At 47.3% G+C, this 22604-nt stretch overlaps 2 protein-coding genes across 4 annotated transcripts in view; one reads left to right on the forward strand and one right to left on the reverse strand.

The window, feature by feature from the left end:
• Positions 1-11847, reverse strand: part of LOC123746736 (NADH dehydrogenase [ubiquinone] flavoprotein 1, mitochondrial) — a 32452-nt gene extending 20605 nt beyond the window's left edge. The window contains exons 1-4 of one of the 2 annotated variants that reach the window (XM_045728491.2): positions 11740-11847; positions 7087-7133; positions 6723-6946; positions 4417-4627 (exon numbers count right to left, since the gene is read on the reverse strand). In XM_045728491.2, coding sequence (XP_045584447.1) covers positions 4417-4627; positions 6723-6946; positions 7087-7133; positions 11740-11788 — 531 coding nt within the window. In that variant the 5' untranslated portion in view covers positions 11789-11847. Of the gene's footprint in view, positions 1-4416; positions 4628-6722; positions 6947-7086; positions 7134-11660; positions 11719-11739 lie in introns of those variants that run through there. The other variant, XM_069316830.1, reaches the window with a different exon arrangement.
• The window catches only part of LOC138358683 (uncharacterized), a 274115-nt gene that overhangs the window by 49490 nt on the left and 202021 nt on the right, over positions 1-22604 (forward strand). The window lies entirely within an intron of this gene.

The following is a 22604-nucleotide window of genomic DNA, read 5'->3' on the forward strand; positions in this document are numbered from 1 at the left end:
AAAAGTTCTAACGTCCCTGTTGCTCATGTGGGTACTCAGTCTCCATCTGTGTCCCCTTGTTCGTGTACCACCCATGCAAGCGGTGAGCTATGTTTACATGTTCATACACATGTCTATGTTTATATGTTAAGTGTTCATGTTTATATGAATATAAGTCTACCTTATTTGGACCATGCTAAAATATTCTCATATCATGGAGTATCGGGTGGGCTGGCTGGATGGATAACTTGCTGGCTGGCAGGCAGGCAGGTGGGAGTGGGGGAGGGCAGGTGGACTGGCTGGCTAGTGGGCAGGTAGGGTGGGTGGAAGGACTGGTTGCTAACTGGCAGGCAGTCCGTCGGGCGGGGTGGATGGATTAGTGGCCAGCTGGAAAGTAGGTGGGGTGGGCAGGTGCATGGGCAGGGAGGATGGCTGGGTGGGCGGACTGGTTTGGTCAGTGGGTGGGAGGGCAGGCAGTGTGGATGGATTGGAGGCTGATTAAGTTAATGGGTGGGCAGGCTAGGTGGGTTGGTTGGTTGGTGGGCAGGTTGGGTGGTTAGGCAGGTGGGGTGGGTGGGGTGGGTGAGCGGGATTCGCGAGGATCGGGGTTGGTAGGTTCGGGCAGGTAGGCAGGCCTGGGTGGGTTTGGGCGGGTAGGCGGGCATGCGTTGGTTCGGGCAGGTAAGACTTGCGTTGGTTTGGACGGGTAGACGGGCTTGGGTGGATCTGCTTGGTTTGACTGGCAGGGAGGCAGGCAAACTATCACAGACTGGCTGTGGTCACACCACATCCCCCTCAGCTCCCGCATCCCCACTACTTCCTACCCCTCTTCGGATACCATACCCTCTCAGAAATAAACCACCCACTCCTCCAAGTGCGTGTAGATGGTCGATATGGTATTAATACGGTTCAGATTCTCGGCTAGCTTCCAACCCTATGGTGGCTTTGGAGGCAGACTGCCCCTGACTGACTGACTGCCTTACTTATATTTAAGAATGTACATTGGGCTTGTGAGAGAACAGAACATTGGTGTTCTGTAAACATCAGACTTGTGTTGTTTACAAACTGTGACTGGTTGCTACCACAACTGTGAATGCCTAACTGCCTTTGACTGGTTATGATTGACTGACTTGACCACGGCTGCCACATTGACTGGTTGCGACTGTGATTACCTCTGACTACATGCTGCATAACAAAAGATGTGAAATCTGTAAAGGGAAAATGTAACCTCTGGCCTAGCGAGTGCAAGATTGTTACAACAAACACAATAGTGGCCTCCAGTTTAACCCATACCGGACTCTGTAAACTCAATACCGTATTTCGGATTCAACAGCCAATGACTCTGTAAATAATGTGCCAGTTAACGATCTAAAAATCGGTAGTTAGAATCGGCGGAACGGTAAATAAGAGCTCCTTAAATCGATTGAGTCCTGTACAGTATAAAGGTACACTCTACGACCAGCTGACTCAAGCAATCTATGTCACCTGCCTCATCAAAATACCCAGAAATGTACAACAGATGTCACCATTACTCTTTTTGAGATATATACAAGAGTTGTTACATTCTTGTACAGTCACTAGTATGCGTAGCGTTTCGGGCAGGTCCCTGGAATACGACCCCGCCGCAAAGAATCATTGTTACAACCAAGCACGCATTTTACTGTTGCGTTAAACAGAGGCTACAGTTAAGGATTTGTGCCCAGTAAATCCTCCCTGGCCAGGATATGAATCCATGACAAAGCGCTCGCGGAACACCAGGCGAGTGTCTTACCACTACACCACGGAGACTTCTTCGAATACTGTTATCATCAGATTCCTGTCACTAAATCACAAATATGAATAATTTTTCACAAGATTATTTTCCAAAGGAACACAAGGGCTCTTTGCTTGATACATAGATTCACAAACCTCAGCTGTGTGCTGTGAATATCTACCTCCTGCTGTGATCATCATAACTAGCAGTATGATCACTGATCTCTTCTTATCTTGAGGTTATCTTGAGATGATTTCGGGGCTTTAGTGTCCCTGCGGCCCGGTCCTTGACCAGGCCTCCACCCCCAGGAAGCAGCCCGTGACAGCTGACTAACACCCAGGTACCTATTTTACTGCTAGGTAACAGGGGCATTCAGGGTGAAAGAAACTTTGCCCATTTGTTTCTGCCTCGTGCGGGAATCGAACCCGCGCCACAGAATTACGAGTCCTGCGCGCTATCCACCAGGCTACGAGGCCCTACCTATGCACCTTGTGCATAATTTCTATTAAGAGTCAGGACCACCTATGACACTACCGTCGCAAAATAATTGCAGTTACTGTACTTATTTTATTCAGGATTATCAAGTGGTGCGGTGGCCCTGACTTGAGCAGCTGTGTTGTGAGCTCCAGCTGCATGCGCCAGCCGTGGTTGCTCTGGCAGTACTGAGGCTCTCACAGCCAGCAGAGATGCAGTCAATTTTTTTTTCAAGATGGCATCTGCTTACTGGAGTCCTGGGGAACAGGATGCAAGCTTGGTGTACCCACAGGAACTTTGAATCATACGATATACTAACAAACATGATATGCATGTTGACCAAACCACACACTAGAAAGTGAAGGGACGACGACGTTTCGGTCAGTCCCGGACCATTCTCAAGTCGATTGTCGACTTGAGAATAGTCCAGGACGGACCAAAACATCGTCGTCCTTTCACTTTCTAGTGTGTGGTTTGGTCAACATATTTCAGCCACGTTATTGTGACTCCTCGTCTGCATGATATGCATGTAGGGTGGCACACCCCCTTTTGCCATGTTATCACGGGCAGCACAGCACAGTGGTTAAGCCTCTGGACCCCAGTAGGCTTATAATGGCCACACAAGTACCCACCAGAAAGTGGCCTTTTAATACAATCAACATTTGACAAATAGTGAGAGTCATGGAAATATTTCCATGACTCATATACTAGCTACCAATTATTAGCCTTTCCTATCCAGACCTCTAGCTTCCTTACCCTTGTCCTACTTGCATTCTATCCCCCTTTCTTTTATTGCAAGTTTTGATATTTCACTGACAGTTGCTACTTTGCCAACTTTCCATTTCATTTCTTTCCCTTAACTATTTACCTATGATTGCACCAAACACTAGATTACATTGCAACAAACAATTACTATCCTGCTTATTTAGTTGGCAGATGGATAGCATTAGAATTACTAAACTATATCCATACAATTCACATTTAACTTTAATTGCAAAAGCAATCATATAATTAAACTAGAGACTAGTTACTGTACAGCAGTTCAAATTAATTCAAAGATTAACAATGAATAAGCAAAATAGTCACTAACTTATTCTTATAAAAAATAACATGCATTCTGTATGATGTTCAACACGCTTCCACTACACATAAGGGACATAACTGGCCGACCCCTCACAGTGTTCAAGAGAGAACTATCAACATCAGAGGCCCGAGACTGTTCAACACGCTTCCACTACACATAAGGGACATAACTGGCCGACCCCTCACAGTGTTCAAGAGAGAACTATCAACATCAGAGGCCCGAGACTGTTCAACACGCTTCCACTACACATAAGGGACATAACTGGCCGACCCCTCACAGTGTTCAAGAGAGAACTATCAACATCAGAGGCCCGAGACTGTTCAACACGCTTCCACTACACATAAGGGACATAACTGGCCGACCCCTCACAGTGTTCAAGAGAGAACTATCAACATCAGAGGCCCGAGACTGTTCAACACGCTTCCACTACACATAAGGGACATAACTGGCCGACCCCTCACAGTGTTCAAGAGAGAACTATCAACATCAGAGGCCCGAGACTGTTCAACACGCTTCCACTACACATAAGGGACATAACTGGCCGACCCCTCACAGTGTTCAAGAGAGAACTATCAACATCAGAGGCCCGAGACTGTTCAACACGCTTGCACTACACATAAGGGACATAACTGGCCGACCCCTCACAGTGTTCAAGAGAGAACTATCAACATCAGAGGCCCGAGACTGTTCAACACGCTTCCACTACACATAAGGGACATAACTGGCCGACCCCTCACAGTGTTCAAGAGAGAACTATCAACATCAGAGGCCCGAGACTGTTCAACTCGCTTCCACTACACATAAGGGACATAACTGGCCGACCCCTCACAGTGTTCAAGAGAGAACTATCAACATCAGAGGCCCGAGACTGTTCAACACGCTTCCACTACACATAAGGGACATAACTGGCCGACCCCTCACAGTGTTCAAGAGAGAACTGGATAAGCACCTCCAAAGGATACCTGATCAACCAGGCTGTGACTCGTACGTCAGGCTGCGAGCAGCCGCGTCCAACAGCCTGGTTGATCAGTCCAGCAACCAGAAGGCCTGGTCGACGACCGGGCCTCGGGGATGCTAAGTCCCGGAAGCACCTCAAGGTAACCTCAAGGTAACCTCCCTCACTTACCTCATTTATGGCAACTTGCATGTTAGAAGCCTCATTGTAAAACTCGCCACGGATGTAAATATATGCTGCCCGTGCCCCCATGGCATGGCCAGCAATTAGGCAGCCTTCAATGAGCTTGTGGGGGTCATGACGCATAATCTCACGATCTTTGCATGTTCCAGGTTCTCCCTCATCAGCATTCACAACCAGGTATTTTGGTCGTCCATCAGAGCTGCAAAAACAAACCTGCTATAGTCTCTCAATACCATTTTATACTATGTTTACAGTGATGTTCTAAAAAGATACCATGGGTAAAGAGCAATACAAAAACAGCACTGAGACAGGTACTCCCAAGCCATCCACTTAGTCAGCAGAAGACTGGGTAACCGAGCCACAGCAAGCAACAAAACTTGCAGGACCCCGGGCTGAAGGTGTCACCAACCCCACAGGCAGCAGATGGAGGCAAAACAGTGAGGGTCACCCTGAGACATGGGGACAGAGCAACCCTCAAACTCGCACAAAGCGAGTTTGAGGGGGCTTGGATGCTTCCCACGCCAAAATCCTGACCTAGAAAAGGGGTCAGGGAAGAGTGGTCAATTACCCCAAGTGAGTTCAATTTAATTTTGGGAGTAATGAAGGTTAAAAAAATATATATATAGATAAAAGTAAGACTTTTACTATTTTATATCAGGCAAGGTGTGACCATTTTACCCTTTGTTACTATACTCAAAACACTTTTTATCTGTAAAAACTGTACTTTTTCCCCAGTGCTATGGAGAAAAACAATGTCAAAACAGAAACCACATAAAATGCAGTCAAACCACACTATCGAAAGAAAAGGTAATGTGAAGGATTTAGGAGCAAATATGTTGAGACTTTTTAAAGAAGACAAAGAAGCTGGTCCCAGTAGTACAGTCAGGTTTGTTCTTAACGCATAATAGAGAATTCCGTGTTTGAATCCCAGGCGGGACAGAAATGGTTATCTTGAGGATATCTTGAGATGATTTTGGGGCTTTAGTGTCCCCGCGGCCCGGTCTTCAACCAGGCCTCCACCCCCAGAAAGCAGACTAACACCCAGGTACCTATTTTACTGCTAGGTAACAGGGGCATAGGGTGAAAGAAACTCTGCCTATTGTTCCTCGCCGGTGCCCGGGATCGAACTCGGGGCCACATGATCACAAGTCCAACGTGCTGTCCACTCGGCGGACCATCTCCCACGCTAGGCACGTTTCCTTTCATTTAATGCCTCTGTTCACCTATCAGTAATTAAGTACTCAGGAGTTGGTCAATTTGCTGTGGAGTTGCATCATGGACAGGGTCAATAATTCAACCTTGGAGGAGGTCCTCGATATAAGCCTACCGTGTATGCATACACTCTGGCTCCCTGTCCCATGATACAATGAATTATTATAACTGCAAGAAAAATGGCCAGTTGGATAACAAGAACCTTTCAAACAAGAGATGACACACCAATGATGATACTTTTTAGGACACTAGTGCTCTCTAGTGAAATATTGTTGCAAACTAACTCCCATTCAAAGATGGAGAAATTGCTGACCTAGAGAGAGTGCAACGATCTCTTACTTCAAGAATTTACAGTACTCAATAACACTTCTAAATTATTGGGACCACTTAAAAATTTTAACCCTTAGGCTGCAATTATAATTTACAGTATTGACAATCCCTAGGGGACTGTGGTTATCATTAAAAGACAATTTAAACAATTATTATCTAGGTTTTACATACATGATGCAAATATGGATATAATAGCTTTGTGGATGTCAACAAAGAAAAATATATGATAAAACAATCAGTGAAACATCCGAGGAAAAATCAGGAAGCATCAGCTAAGTCGCGCACCAGGATTTGACACGTGCCAGATGTTACCTTGCATGGCGTTTCACCCAGTGAAACTATACATATTCACTTATTTTTGTGTTTTTCTTACATTTTGCATACAAATTAATACATTTATAAATGACAATTTTTATTTTTTATTTTTTTTGTAGGACTATTTTTCCATAGCCGCTGTGTAAGGGTTAAATCTGTATTCCCTAGAGTACAGGCTCAACCACAATGACAAATATATCAGTTAAAACAAGAAATGCAACTGTTTGAGTGCATATAAAATTGCAAAACACGTTTACTGCAAAACCACTTGAGTGGGAGGAGACAACATATAAGGGTTTTATCAAGAAATACTGTAAGCAGCTAATGCCTACAGCAGACTTCGACCCATCCATAAATAGTGGGTGTAAAAAATCCATAAACATAAATCTGAAGCACAGTACTTGGAGAGAAGGCACTAAATATATCATAATACTCACGGTTTATTCATAAAGCTCCATTTCATGCCAGAAGGAAATCCGGCCCCACCTCGGCCACGAAGCCCCGAAGTCTTTATTTCACTCAAAATCCAATCGGGTCCTTTTAAGATTATTTCCTTGGTCTTATACCAGTCACCTCGACTAAGAGCTCCCTTCAGTCTCCAGTCATGACGGCCATACAAATTCGTGAAAATACGATCTTCATCGGCAAGTGGGCCATATACCTTTAAATTGAATGAACAATTAATTTGTCACCAGCATCCAGTTTCGATAATGTTTGTACCATATATAAGCTATGAGTAGTAAAAAAAAAAAATTCATTGTAGTTATTTTTTAATTATTATTAATCTTATGAGCTGCTTACCTTGCTAGAACTGTACCGATTTACAATAAGTGACCCGACACCAGGACCTGTAAAAAATAATGCTTAAATGATGCCCATACTCATTATTATTACAGTATTATTGATCACAGTATTATTATTATTAGTATTATTACAGTATTATTGTTATTTCAGTATTATTATTATTTGTATTATTATTCAGAGATGAAAACATTTTGTTAATGCTTAAATACTATCTGTAGCACTACTTTTGGCCCAGTTGTCATCCAAGGCTCAAACTGAAGTAAAAAATCGATTTTTCCATATTAAAATAAGTTTTCTAGTAAGAGATGTTCTCTCCATATGTATCACAATAAAAAAACAAGGGGAGGGAGGGAGGGGAAAAATTGGTCTTTCAATTACAAACATTGTACAAGGTATGGTAGGGTAATTATCAGGAGCCAAGCCAAGCCATTACGACAATATAGTACTTGGAAGAGATACAAGGATAAAGATTTAGGATAGGACGAAGAAATGGTGCCCAACCACTTGACCGGTCAGAAATTGAACACCGACCTGCGAGAAGTGAAACTGTCGCTCTAATGTCCAGTCCAAGTTAGAGAGGATACAAATAAGACCATAATTGGCCTTATTTGTAGCCTCTATAAATAATAAGCCTTATTTATAGCCTACCAGGCCATAATATATATATCACCAATAAGGGTAATTTGGCAAGGTATATTCTCTATTTAAAACACATGAAAGGAAAAAAAATAATACAGTAATGAAGTCGAGTCTGGTTGTTAAAGCTCTTTTTACTGCCTTCGTCATCTATTTGTTCACTTCCCTTCTCCTTGACATGTATTTTTGAACAAGTTTAGTGATTATCTTTGTGAAACTTTCCCAGGTTATTAACTACTGTATATCCCATGTCTATCAACTCGCTCCAGGATATAGTTCTGAAATTCTTCTCATGCTTTTAGTCTCTTCGAAGGTAGTCAAATAAGTCACTGTCCTAGACCTTTGTATGGGTTTCTAGAAGTAATAATAATAATTCATTGTCGGGGGAACAGGAAGCCAAAGTGAATTGACACACACATTAGGCTTTTATCGAGGTCCTCACCCACCCCTAGGGTTGAATTACTGACCCCGCCTAGGACTGCAACCCCTTAACACGCTAACTCCTGAGTACCTACTAGTTGGTAGGTGAACAGCAACATTAAGTGAAAGGAAATGTGCCCAACCATTTCTGTCCCACCCAGGATTCGAATCTGGAATTCTCGATTGTGCTTTGAAAACGAACCCATCTGTACTACCGGGACCCTTCAATTCTGTGATTGAATTGTATTCTATCAATACAATTCAGCGCTGTCCACTCAGCTTGACAGCTAAGTGGACAGCGCTTCGGATTCGTAGTCCTGAGGTTCAGGGCTCGATCCCCGGTGGAGGCGGAAACAAATGGGCAGTTTCTTTCATCCTGATGCCCCTGTTCACCTAGCAATAAACAAGTACCTGGGAGTTGGACAGCTGTTATGGGCTGCTTCCTGGGGATGTGTGTAACAAAAAGGCAGCCTGGTTAAGGACCGGGCCATTTGGGTAAGCCCTGTAACCATCTCAAGATAACCTCGAGATATCACAGGATATTTTATTTTGGTGTTCTAACACAACCTGGGCACAATTAGGATAAATGTGCCACATTCACTGTTATCAAGGGATTATTTACACGCCACAGTAAATTTAAAACAACAAAGAGCAAGTCACATATCCTACGATCTACCACTACTCGCAGCGCGCAGGACTCGTAATTCTGTGGCGTGAGTTCGATTCCCGCACGAGGCAGAAACAAATGGGCAAAGTTTCTTTCACCTTGAATGCCTCTGTTACCTAGCAGTAAATAGGTACCTGGGAGTTAGTCAGCTGTCATGGGCTGCTTCCTGGGGGTGGAGGCCTGGTCGAGGACCGGGCCGCGGGGACACTAAAAGCCCCGAAATCATCTCAAGATAACCTCAAGATACTGCATTCCACAGTCACAGGCCACTAGAATAGGCTACAGTATATTCCTTACTGTACTTGCAACTTTCTGTACACTAAGCTCGTCTCCAAAATTTTAAGAACTATAAATCATTATGCATTGTAAAAAAACCTAAACATTGTTATAGAGTGGGAGTACAGTTAACTCTAACAAGCTCTTTGACATGTCTACTTATCCCAAGTGTTAAAACTATCTATGTAAATAGATTAGGATGTGTTAGGGTTGGTTAGGTTATTTGGGGTTTGGTCAAGTTAGGTTGTGTTAGATTTAACTTTCCATTCATGAAGTAATGGGTACAATGTAACTTGAATCCAGTTGGGTTGGATTGGTTAGCATAGGCTGGGTTGGGCAAGGCAGGGGCTGGGTTGGGCAAGGCAGGGCTTGGTTGGGCAAGGCAGGGGCTGGGTTGGGCAAGGCAGGGCTTGGTTGGGCAAGGCAGGGGCTGGGTTGGGCAAGGCAGGGCTTGGTTGGGCAAGGCAGGGGCTGGGTTGGGCAAGGCAGGGCTGGGTTGGGCAAGGCAGGGCTTGGTTGGGCAAGGCAGGGGCTGGGTTGGGCAAGGCAGGGGCTGGGTTGGGCAAGGCAGGGGCTGGGTTAGGCAAGGCAGGGCTGAGTTAGGCAAGGCAGGGGCTGGGTTAGGCAAGGCAGGGCTAGGTTAGGCAAGGCAGGGCTGGGTTGGACAAGGCAGGGGCTGGGTTAGGCAAGGCAGGGCTGGGTTAGGCAAGGCAGGGTTGAGTTAGGCAAGGCAGGGCTGAGTTAGGCAAGGCAGGGTTGAGTTAGGCAAGGCAGGGCTGAGTTAGGCAAGGCAGGGCTGAGTTAGGCAAGGCAGGGCTGAGTTAGGCAAGGCAGGGCTGAGTTAGGCAAGGCAGGGCTGAGTTAGGCAAGGCAGGGCTGAGTTAGGCAAGGCAGGGCTGAGTTAGGCAAGGCAGGGTTGAGTTAGGCAAGGCAGGGTTGAGTTAGGCAAGGCAGGGCTGAGTTAGGCAAGGCAGGGCTGAGTTAGGCAAGGAAGGGCTGAGTTAGGCAAGGCAAGGCTTTGTTAGGCAAGGCAGGGCTGGGTTAGGCAAGGCAGGGCTGGGTTAGGCAAGGCAGGGCTGGGTTAGGCAAGGCAGGGCTGGGTTAGGCAAGGCAGGGCTGGGTTAGGCAAGGCAGGGCTGGGTTAGGCAAGGCAGGGCTGGGTTAGGCAAGGCAGGGCTGGGTTAGGCAAGGCAGGGCTGGGTTAGGCAAGGCAGGGCTGGGTTAGGCAAGGCAGGGCTGGGTTAGGCAAGGCAGGGCTGAGTTAGGCAAGGCAGGGCTGAGTTAGGCAAGGCAGGGCTGAGTTAGGCAAGGCAGGGCTGAGTTAGGCAAGGCAGGGCTGAGTTAGGCAAGGCAGGGCTGAGTTAGGCAAGGCAGGGCTGAGTTAGGCAAGGCAGGGCTGGGTTAGGCAAGGCAGGGTTGAGTTAGGCAAGGCAGGGCTGAGTTAGGCAAGGCAGGGCTGAGTTAGGCAAGGCAGGGCTGAGTTAGGCAAGGCAGGGCTGAGTTAGGCAAGGCAGGGCTGAGTTAGGCAAGGCAGGGCTGAGTTAGGCAAGGCAGGGCTGGGTTAGGCAAGGCAGGGCTGAGTTAGGCAAGGCAGGGCTGAGTTAGGCAAGGCAGGGCTGAGTTAGGCAAGGCAGGGCTGGGTTAGGCAAGGCAGGGCTGAGTTAGGCAAGGCAGGGCTGGGTTAGGCAAGGCAGGGCTGAGTTAGGCAAGGCAGGGCTGAGTTAGGCAAGGCAGGGTTGAGTTAGGCAAGGCAGGGCTGAGTTAGGCAAGGCAGGGCTGGGTTAGGCAAGGCAGGGCTGGGTTGGACAAGGCAGGGCTGGGTTAGGCAAGGTAAGGCTGGGTTAGGCAAGGCAGGGCTGGGTTAGGCAAGGCAGGGCTGGGTTGGATAAGGCAGGGCTAGGTTATGGGGCTGGGTTAGGTAAGGCAGGGCTGGGTTAGGTAGATTTGAAATTTATCTTTAAACAAAAGAATAAAAAATAGACCTGCAGCCATTCAAAATATGCGACTTTATTGCTACTTAAAATAACGTAGCGTGTGATCTTCACTACGAATGTTAACCACATTATCTGGTACGCAAGTCCTCGACTTTTTTGTTATTTATATATACAAGAGCTCTTACATTCTTGTACAGCACGTACAGCATTTCGGGCAAGTCCTTAATCTTAATTTCACACACACTCCAAGAAAGCAGCCCGTAGCAGCTGTCTACCTCCCACCTATTTATTACTAGGTGAACAGGTGCATCAGGGTAAGAGAAACTCTGCCCATTTGCTTCCGCCTCCACCGGGGGATCGAACCCGGAACCTAACGCCTACGAATCCTGAGCACTGTCCACTCAGCTGTCAGGCCCCTTTAACTATTTTCCCATCTCAAAATAAACACGACTGTACAGAACACCGGCCCAAGAAACGGCTTCATCAGTGGTAGGGGAAACTGCGCCATAGTCATCAACACACTTATAAACCTATATTTCATAGGTTTTCTTGACCTCAAGATCAAAAACAACTCCAAATTCCGGTCAAAATAGGCAAGTCTCCAAATTCCGTATTAACACCCCGAGGGCCTAACATACCGGCGCGCCAAGCCCCTGTAATGACCACAGGTACATAGCACATATGTGCTGGCTATATATATGTATTATTACAACGTACTGAGGGTGCCCCGGAGACGGGAAACTCCTCCTCTAATGATCGCGGCCATCACCGTCTTGGTGTTGCTGTGGTCGCCTCCGCCAGTCACACCAGCACCCACACACACTCTCAAACTCTCATTTGATAACAATAATATTTTTATATATATATATATATTTATTTATTTATATATACATTAGGGTATATTCGGTTTATGAGAGTACATAGCATTGATGTTTTTACAATCTTTTAAAGCCACTAACACGCATAGCGTTTTGGACAGGTCCTTAATTTAAGATAATGTTAAGTAGGTAATTTGTAATACTTCCTCCTTGTAGGGTATTGTAATATGTGGCTCATAATTACAAGAAAAACTGAAAACCCTCACAAACGAAGCCACAATGTAGGACTGAAAACAGGAGATGCTTTTTTACCCACAGGGTTATAAACTTGTGGAACCGCCTACCCGCCGATGCCAAAACAGTGCTAAATTTTATTTTATTTTTGTATTTATATATACAAGAGATTTTACATTTTTGTAAAGCCACTAGCACGCATAGTGTTTCGGGTAGGATCTTAGTCTTAAATTTCCCTATAATACGACCAGTCTGAGACCCGCTAAATGTGAAAGCATATTGGGGGGGGCGGGGGAACATTCAACAAGCCGCTGGCTTCCTGTCCTCGTCTTCCCTTCTCAGTCACGCTCAGATAAATCGTTGAACAACCAGGTACCCATTCACTGCTGGGGTGAACAGAGGTGTACAGTTTATACATGGTTTAGACATGGTAAAGTTGTACATGGCAGATTTACTTTATTGACTTATTTATATACAAGATAGCAGCAGTTAAACAAGTTGGTCAATAATCAATAATGATTAAAAATAGCAAAACACGGGTTGACATTTAGGGGGTAAAGAAGGTTACATGGAGTTTATCCGGTAGAACTTAGTTTTTAGTTAAACTGTTAAACTTAGTTAAACTGACTGAGAGGAGTACCGCTTTTGGCATGATTGAGGTCATTCCACATTCTGGGTCCCTTCTTCACTGTCGAGGGTAGTTCAAAAATTAACTCTCCAAAGTTCTTTTCATGCTTTATTTATGGTCTGACGCCTAGAAGCATTTCGCAAAACATTTCTTACATTTTCAAAGACTGGACAATTTTACATAACACTGCTTTTCCCAAAAAAGTGGAGGGTTTTCTGAGGAAAAGAAAACGTATGTCTGGAAGCCGAGTCTAACCAGCCAAGCTGTGCACACAATGAGCCGAGGTTATATAAGCTCTGCCTGCAGACTGGGTGGCCCTCTGTTCTCGACAAGCACGCAGCTGCTCACTTACAAAACGGCCACCCTCCTCCCGGGATCCTCTGCATCCTCTGTTTTTCTTTTCAAAGGGACGACGCACAGACAGGCTCAGGGGGCACTTGTTCTAGCTTGCTAAGCATTTACGGTATCTTTGGGGGTGCTCCGCCGGAACCCCCAAAGTGCTAAGCCTGCAGATAGCTAAGAAATATTACCATGAATTGTAATTAGTGTAAATTCAAATAATGCAACTTTCAATTACTAACTATAGATGTAACTATTAATTGTAATTGATTTAATACTTTATCATTATAATGATTATTCATTATAATTATTCTTTAATACTTTATTGTTATGCATTAGTCACTATTTATTTATCATTCACCCTAATTAGCTATTTGATGCATTAAAAATAATTGCTTATCATTATACTGTTTGTTATTATTATTATATTTATTATATAATACTAATTTATTATTTATTATTAATTTATTATTTACTATTATAAAATAAACAAGTCCCCAATCTGAGCGCGTTTTCTTCCAACCTCAGAAAACTCTGTTAATGCTTATACAGTATTCGTTTGGGGTGAGGTGATACAGGACATGGTTGAGATGAACAAGTGAATCAATGGGTACATTGCGTGTTTTATCTTCTTGCTTCTGTGTTGGTTCAGAGTCTTGAAGTGGGTAGAATGTAATTACTGTACATGTTAATTGGCTGTCGATTGCTGCTTTTGACTTTTTGTTGGGTAAGGCCTCGTTGATGTCGAGTCTCCTGGTGTCATTGTATCTGTCAATAATTTGTGTGTTGCTTGTTAAGATTTCTCTGGTGATGGTCTGGTTGTGTGAGGAGATTATATGCTTCATAATGGAGCCCTGTTGTTTGTGCATTGTTAATTGCCTAGAAAGAGACGTTGTCTTACCTATATACTGAGATCTTTGGGGCTGGCAGTCCCCAAGTGGCCATGTGAAGGCATAGATGATGTTGGTTTCCTTCAAGGCGTTCTGTTTGGTCTCTGAACACCAAACAGAACGTGCAAATGCACTCTTTAATGCAGAACATTTGCACACTTTATGTGCAAATGTGCATATGTGTACATACCACATATGTGCAAGATTCTTAGTTCTAAGGTGTCCTCATTGTCATTTAGTCGTAAAGCCATAACGTTTGGAGTTATACATTTTTTGTGTCTAAATTTTCCACATATTTGGATGGCCACATTGAAAAAATGCTTTACAGCAAACTATACTCTCAAACAATATTTTTCCATGAGGAACATGAATGTTATATACCATTCTGAGACCATAATGAATAAAATAACAATTGGTGACATTTTAATATTTTTAAACCTAACTTGAAATTTTGAATTTTCTTTGTTTTCTTTTATTTTTTACTTTTTTCTGTTCATGGTATGATGTTGATCCATTAGGAAAATAACGGTGCATTTACCATGTAGATACTATTATTCACAAAAAAATTATGTTTGAGGAAGTTTCAGCACATAAGCACTGGGCCCCTTAAGTGTATTGTTATTTTGAAGCCTTTCTCCTTCCCTGTTCATTTTGCCAATTGTTTTCCACTACCAACACATACGTTTATTGCCTCCTTTCATCATATCAATTCCCATACCACTATCTACTAATAGTTTAAACCCAAAGAAACCCTTCCAACCACAGGTTCTAATGAGTTGGCAACAGCAACAACCCCAGCCATAGATAAATGCACCCCCATCCCGAGCATATATACCATTTCTTCCATAGAAGTGTTCCCAGTTATCAATAAATGATATTTGAGTTACAATATGTCCTCAACAACCATTCATTTCCAACTCCTTTTCTTGGAAGAATGCTACATATGATTGGGATTCCTCCCTTGCTTCTAACTAATTCTATGGCTATCTTAAACCTCTGTATCAGTGCCTCACTCCTAACTCGTCCTACAACATTTCCAATGGGCACTGATACAAATAATGGGTTTGTTCCCATTTCCAGCCATAATATATTTCATAATATTTACTATATCACCAATCCTTGCGCCTGGAAAAAAAACCCTTAACCTGTTAAGGCACAAAAAGCTCTATCTTATCTTTGGCACAAAAAGTTCTATCCAAATACCTCACCTGAGAATCTCCCACAACCAAAGTTTGCTTAGGTACTTCCTTTACTTTGTGAGCAGCTTGAGTGGCGTGGCGCTCCTTTTGTTGCCTTGCCTTTCGAGCAAACTGCAGTCTCCCTACAGCACTCGTCTTCTAGAGAATGAGTTGGAAGTTTTTATGACATCTGTAGGCGGCCTCATCAGTCTTCTTAAGACTCCTGTCCCCTATGATATTCCAAGACGTAGACCCTCTACTGCTGCTCCCCTCCCCTTGATGACTCTTGCCGATGTTTCATCTGTCTTAGCTCCTGCATCTGCCGTAGCTCCACCCGCTTGGAATCCAACTACAAATACAAATACAAATATTCATTCAGGTAAAGTACATACATACAAGGCGAGATACAAATGTTGATGGATTTATAGATAGAGCTAGTACATACAATGCCTAAAGCCACTATTACGCAAAGCGTTTCGAGCAGGAAAAACACTAAGACTAAAACTTAATACCAATTGAGATTAAAGTATAAATTGTGTTGAGAAAATAAAAAAATGAAAAAATGGGGGAACATGGCAGAAAAAATAGCAAAAATACAGTTTGGTCAACAAACACCATTGTTTAAAATAGTAGACATGGGTTGACATTTTTGGGGTGAGGTAGGTTACATGGAGTTAATTAGGTAGTACTTAGTTTTTATCTTAAACTGGTTGGGAGAGGTACAGTCTTTAACATAATTGGGAAGGTCATTCCACATTCTGGGTCCCTTGATTTGTAAAGCATTTCTAGTTTGATAAAGTCGTATTCTTGGAATATCAAATAGGTATTTGTTTCTGGTGTGGTGCTCATGGGATCTGTTACAACCTTCTAAGGTCAGGACTGACATTACAGTTCAGCATTTTATATATATAAAATACACATGAGAGGATGTGCAGTGACTTAATATCTAACATATTCAGAGTAAGAATAACATATGAGAATAAGAATACCAAGTGATGTCTGGGGCCAGAGTTAGATATTGTCCTAATAGCAGCTTTGTGTTGAGTAATTAGAGGACGTAAATGATTTTGGGTAGTAGAACCCCAAGCACAAATACCATAGTTGAGATAAGGATAAATGAGAGAGTAACAGTGTCACCAGGGCAGGGCGAGGAACATAATATTTGATCTTAGAAAGAATGCCAACAGTTTTTGAAACTTTTTGTTATATACTGTATTTAGTATGTGTCCCTGGAAATTCAGCTTGTGGCCAATGAGAATGCCAAGGAATTTACCATCTAGTTTGTTACAAATTTGGGTATTGTTTATCCTGAGATTTTTTTGATTTGAGGATTTATTGCCAAACAAAATATAGAAAGTTTTGTCTGCCCTGAAACTCTGCCCTCAGAGCTCCACATAGCTCCCTCACTAGCACCAGTTTACTCACTACACCTTCCATTTTCAGTATCAAGACAATTGGACCTCCAGCTGATACTGGACCCCCAGTATCAGTAATGTCACCGATACTTACAGAAGGCTTGTACATGTGATAAGATATTCACATTATAAGTCTGTTGTTTGGATGGATTGCACACAGTCTAGTGACTTTCAAATACCTTATATGACCCTACAGTGATGCTGTAGTTCCGGTGACACTTGAGTCAAACATAGCTTGCCTGAAAGCAGGTCTAAACTTCTGGAAACATCAAAATAGTAGCTCGGAAACCTATTACAATAATTTACCAGTATCGGCCACTTATGTGCTATATCAATCTTCTCAGTACAGACACAACTATGGTACTGTACTGTACTGTACTATACTAGACAGAAAAAAAAAACATGCAGTGAGTGGGGATATGAAAACTTATCACTCCCTTTAACAAAACATTTATTAACACAATATACAAACTGGTACATTAATGCAAATTTGTAATAACATCAGAAAATTAATGATACTTTTGACTATCGTTACAACTTGAATTTAATGCTGAAACAGTCAGGTACTCTGACCATAGCCCAAGGATATGTTATTGCGGGAGTCTTGAGAGACTGCAATTGAATGCTCAAAACATCCTTGTCCATGCCCCGAAACACACCGTGTACAGTAATATTCTCATGCATATTAATAGTTGTGTCCTTTCCACTAAGAGATGTTACTGCCCATAAAAATCTTTCACGAAGATCAGCTCTGCATTCTTGAGGGTCAAGACTTTGTTTTGTGCCTTCTTCTATTGTTTGATTATCCATCTGAAAAATAAATTGGATAATTTTTGTTTAATGTTTATGTTAAAATTGACTAAAATGTGTAACATTAAATTAATTTAACTGATAGCCATAATCTGGAAAGTGTGTTTAGGCATACCAGTATTTCTTAAGCCTTTCTTCATATGTACAGTATATTTCAGGGTTGTGATATTTAATTAAAAAAAAAACCAGCGTTGAATGTAATGAAACGCCATTTTCTGGGTGAGTCCCGGAGGCTCCCCGGAGCTATCCCAGGCTGATATGCTAATGTCAGACTTTGGCATCAGTCATGTGTATGGAGTTCTTAGGCCTACCGGGGACCACGGCCAGAACCGGGCCCCCTCAGAGAGGCAAGGGGAGCAATGGCCTATAGAAGCCCCCGTGTAGTTGGAAGCATTCTATGTCTGCCATCGACCGGAACAGGCACCCAGAAAGGTAAGCGCCCCAAAACAAACCCCTATTCTGGTTAAAATTGCTACCTAATACCGAACTAGTGGATAGAACTCCCCAACCGAAAACAAGCAAATTAGTGTGACGTCACACACTGCCGCGCCGCTGTCTGCGCAGCTCCCCCCTCCCCGGGAGGGGGAAGGGGGAGCCCCAGACCCCCCGCGCCGGCTACCCACACCTCAGTTCTTGAGGCTGGATGTCAAAAACGCGAAAAACCGCCGACCGGAGGGAGGGAGGGATGCCGGGGAGCCTCCGGGACTCACCCAGAAAATGGCGTTTCATTACATTCAACGCTGGTTTTCTGGGGGGAGCCCCGTCGGCTCCCCGGAGCTAACTACCCACAGACAGAAAAAGAGGGACTTACCCGGGAGGCGGTCGTCGCTCACCCCTCAACTCGAAGCCGAGACAACTGGCTGCAACCGCCGACCCAAAGCAACACAGGCCCGACGAGGGCCAGGGACATTCACAAGGTAACGAGCAGCCAGGACCCTGTTCGACCGCCAAAATCCCCGCGCCCGAATATCAGACCAAGACATATTCCCAAAGACGGCAGCAAGAGCCGCGAACTTACGAACGTCATGGGCACGGGGATAGACCGCAGGCTGGCTAGACCTAATAACCCTGCGGACGACCTGAGAGACCCGAACCCGCGAACAGGGAAGAAGGGAAACCGGATCAACCCACAGCGCGTCCCCGGACACAGAAGCTGTGGCGCGCAAATAACGGCGAAGCGCCGCAACCGGACACAAAACATGATGCACCCCCGGCCTGACCATCCAAGCATCGACCACCCATGGACCCCTCCGGAACGCAGCAGTCTCATTCTTCGCCAGAAAAGAAGGAGACGGCTGCAAACGAACAAAACTATCACCACGACCAAAAGAGCAGAAACCCCTGCGCCGGAGGAGAGCATGAAGCTCCCCCACCCGACCCCCAGAGGCCAAAGCCAACAAGAAAAGTGCCTTGGAAAAACAATCCTGGACCGAAGGGGCCACAACGAAACGAGGAGATGAAAGGAAAGCGAGCACTCTGTCCAAAGACCAGGACGGCTCAGGCGACGCATGAGCAGGCCGGAGGTGAAACAATGTACGAGACAGCTTGCGAAACGGCGCAGACGTAACATCGATACCGAAAGCAAGCTGAAGCGGCTCCGCCAGCGCCGCACGATACGAAGCGACAGTGTTAGGCATAAGATGACGGTCCTGAAACAACCACGAGAGGAAGGACAAGACCACCCGAACAGACAAGGAGCTAACACGACGAAGACGCAAAAAGAAACGGAAGGACCGCCAGGAAACTTCATACTGCCGCCGAGAAGAAGCCCTCAGGTGGGACACCAACAAGGAGGCCACCTGATCACCATAGAGATGATGATAGACTCGAGTCAAAAAAACCATACGCGAAGACTCGAGGAGAAGATCGAACCAGCTACGTGACGTACCGGCCCGATCTGCTGAAAGAGGCGGAGCCGCGGGAAAACCCTCGGGTTCGGACACCGAGCAACCAGCGCCTGAAACCAAGGCTGGGCCGGCCACCAAGGGGCCAGAAGGACAACTCTCCCCCGGTAAGTCTCTAAGCGAGTCAGGACCTGGAGCAACAGCCGAACTGGGGGAAAAGGTACAGGAACCCCCACCTCGACCAGTCGAGCCGAAAGGCATCGACCCCGACGGCCTCGCAATCGGGGAAGGGCGCCGCATAAACGGGAAGACGCCGCGACCACGCCGACGCGAAGAGGTCCACCTCGGGGCGCCCGAACGTCTGGCAAAGCCAACGGAAGGACTCGTCGTCGACCGTCCACTCCGTGGAGAGGGGAACGAAGCGAGACAGGGCGTCGGCCAAGACGTTGGACACGCCCCGTACGTGAACCGCCAGGAGAGCCAAACCCCGAGAACTCAGCAGACGAGTCACCCGAAGCGACCAACCCCAAAGAGACAAGGACCGCATCGAACCCCCGCGGTTCAGGCAATGAACCACCGGAGAGCAGTCCGAATGGAGCCGAATCGTCGATCCGCGGGCCACCCGAATCCTCCCCAGAGCAAACCACACTGCCGCGAACTCCCGCACCGTACTGTGAGCTCGACGGAAGGACGGATCCCAACGCCCCTGGCCGTCCTGGTGAGCACTGGTCACAAAACCCCAGCCGAGAGACGACGCATCCGTGTACACATCGAGCGAGGGCTCGGGTAGGCGCCAAGGCACTGAACCCCGAAAAACCCGAAGAGGAAGCCGGTGACGCAGCAACCGACGCAAGTCCTCCGGGGGTCGAACTCTGCGATCGCGAGAGAGGCGGAAGGGGGAACCCCGAAGGAACCAGAACAGCCGTCGAAGCCAAACCCGACCCGGCGGGTAGACCACCATCGCAAAGTTCAGGCTCCCGCACAGCCCCTCGAGCAACCGCCGGGTGACCCGAGGGCCCTCCAGAAACAGACGAAGGCGGGACCGCAGCCGCAGGAGAGACTCCGGAGGGAGAGACAAGGAGGCGGTCCGAGAGTCCCACACGAGACCCAGCCAAGTCCGAACCTGAGAGGGAATCAGATGGGACTTCCTCCAGTTCACCAAGAACCCGAACCCGGCGAGCTGGGAAAGAACCAAATCCCTGGCTAGCAAGCAAGCTGACTGGCTGGGAGCCCAAACCAGCCAGTCGTCGAGGTAGGCCAACACCCGAACACCTAGGAGACGCAAACGAGCCACCACAACCCGTGTAAGGCGTGTGAACACGCGAGGTGCCAGGTTCAACCCGAACGGGAGACAACGAAAGCGGTAACTCAGACGCCCCACTACAAAACCGAGCCAGTCCCTGAACCGCGGATGAATCGGGACATGCCAATAAGCGTCCCGGAGGTCCAGGGACACCAGCCAAGCACCCGGCTCCAAGAGGAGCCGAACCTGAGACAGCGTAGTCATCCGAAAGGAGGGGCAATGAACCCAGGGGTTCAGACGGGACAAGTCCAGAATGAACCGCAGGTCCGCGCAGTCCCGTTTCGGAACCGGAAACAGACGGGAAACCCATCTGAGGGACGACGTCGTTTCGACGACGCCCAAGCGTACCCACTCCAAGACGACTCGACAGAGCGCAGGGGAAGAAGCCTGCCCCGCCAGCCCCGACCCCCCAAAGGGGGGAGGGGCCACCCAACGCCACCGCAGGCCGCGAGACACGACCCGAAAGGCCCACGAATCGTGGGACCAGGCGCGGGCGAACAGCGCAAGCCGCCCCCCCATCGCCCCGTCAAAGGGGCAAACCGCGAAAGGGCCGGCGACCCTTACGAGACCCAGAACCCCGCACAGCGCGAACACCGCGCCGACCAGACGAGGGAGGGTCCGCAGGAGGAGCCAACCCCAAACCTGACACCAGAGGCCTACCACAACGAGAGGAACCCCGAGCCCTGGCACGACCTTTCCGGGAAGACCCACCCCGGGACCCCCGGAAAAACAACAAGTCCGACATCGGACGACAAGCCGCCGACGCAGCCTGAATAAACTGCGCCACGGCCGACTCCCCAAACAGGAGAGGACAAAAAGGTGAAGAACGCCTAAGAGCCAGAGCCCAAGCAGATTCCACGGAGGAACCCAGCACCGCCTGCCGACACGCGAGACGGGAAGCATAGAACAGGGAAACCGCATCCCGCAAAATCGGCGTGAACAGCTGCAACAAGGCAGCCGACGAACGCGCAGCCGAGGACAAGGTGCCGGACCCCGGGACGGACCCAAGCGTCCCCACATCCTCCACGAGCCAATCCGAAGACAGCTCCAGGAGGGAAAAGAACCGCAAGGCCGAACACAAAAGGCCCCGAGCGCGCAAGTCCTCCGCCACGAGCGCCGCCGAAAGGGAGGGAACCTGCACATGGAGCTGAATAACGCCCACATCGCGGGGAAGGGCAGGGGCAAACAAGCACTCATTCAGGTACTCAAGTTCACCCCCCAGGAAAACCTGAAGCACCGTGGAAGCTTCCCGCCACTCCAGCGTGCGGGAACGACAGAAGGAATGCCAGGAATCCAGACCAAACAAGGGGCAGTCTGCTAGCCAGGATGACTCCGGAACCTCGTAACGGAGCCAGAAAGGGAACGAAGTCCCAAACCTGAACGTGGACGGATCCATTTCCGAGGCATAATCCGGGTCACGCAGGAGGTAAGCTGCAAAGGCCGCTCGCACCACACCAGGTTGGATGCGATAAGCCGAAAACCTCCGGAAGGACGGAACCGACGTACCCGGGGGAACACGGAACCGTACCCGGGGAGGGGCCGACACCAAATCCAACTCGTACGCAGAGGGGGGGAAAGAAAACCCCACTCCTGGTAACAATAAGCCCCGCTCAGTGGGAAGAAAAACCCAGGCGGGGTCCAGCGGGGCCCAAGGCCCCCAAGTCAGCCCCTCCCCAGCCTCGAGGTCCGTCACCACAGGACCCGAGGCCGAGTCCTCTCCCCAAGCCCCGACCCCACAAGACAAGGACGGAGCAGCCGGAAAAGCTGGAGGAAGGGGGGCCCACTGGTCAGACCCTGAAGCTTCGGCCGGGAGACAAGACTCGAATGCCTCTGCCGCCCCCCCCGGAAGGGGCAACCCCCGAAGCTGCCCGAGTCTCGAGATCAAGTAACCCCTGCTCCGACCCCGAAACCCTCAGACGCTTCGGGGCCGGAAGCAGGGGCGGGGGACCAGAACGAACAGAAGGGGAAGGACGAGGAGGTGCGGACTGAACCAGGATCGAAGCGACCCCCACCCCCAAGTCCGGGTCTCGAAAAGCAAAGCGGGGCAGCCCCGGGGCATCCGGGGAAGCAACCAACCGAGCGCGTTGCAACAGACGAAACCTAGACTGCAACGCACGTGCCGC

The sequence above is a fragment of the Procambarus clarkii genome, chromosome 85 (assembly GCF_040958095.1).
Source record: "Procambarus clarkii isolate CNS0578487 chromosome 85, FALCON_Pclarkii_2.0, whole genome shotgun sequence".
Classification (NCBI taxonomy): domain Eukaryota; kingdom Metazoa; phylum Arthropoda; class Malacostraca; order Decapoda; family Cambaridae; genus Procambarus; species Procambarus clarkii.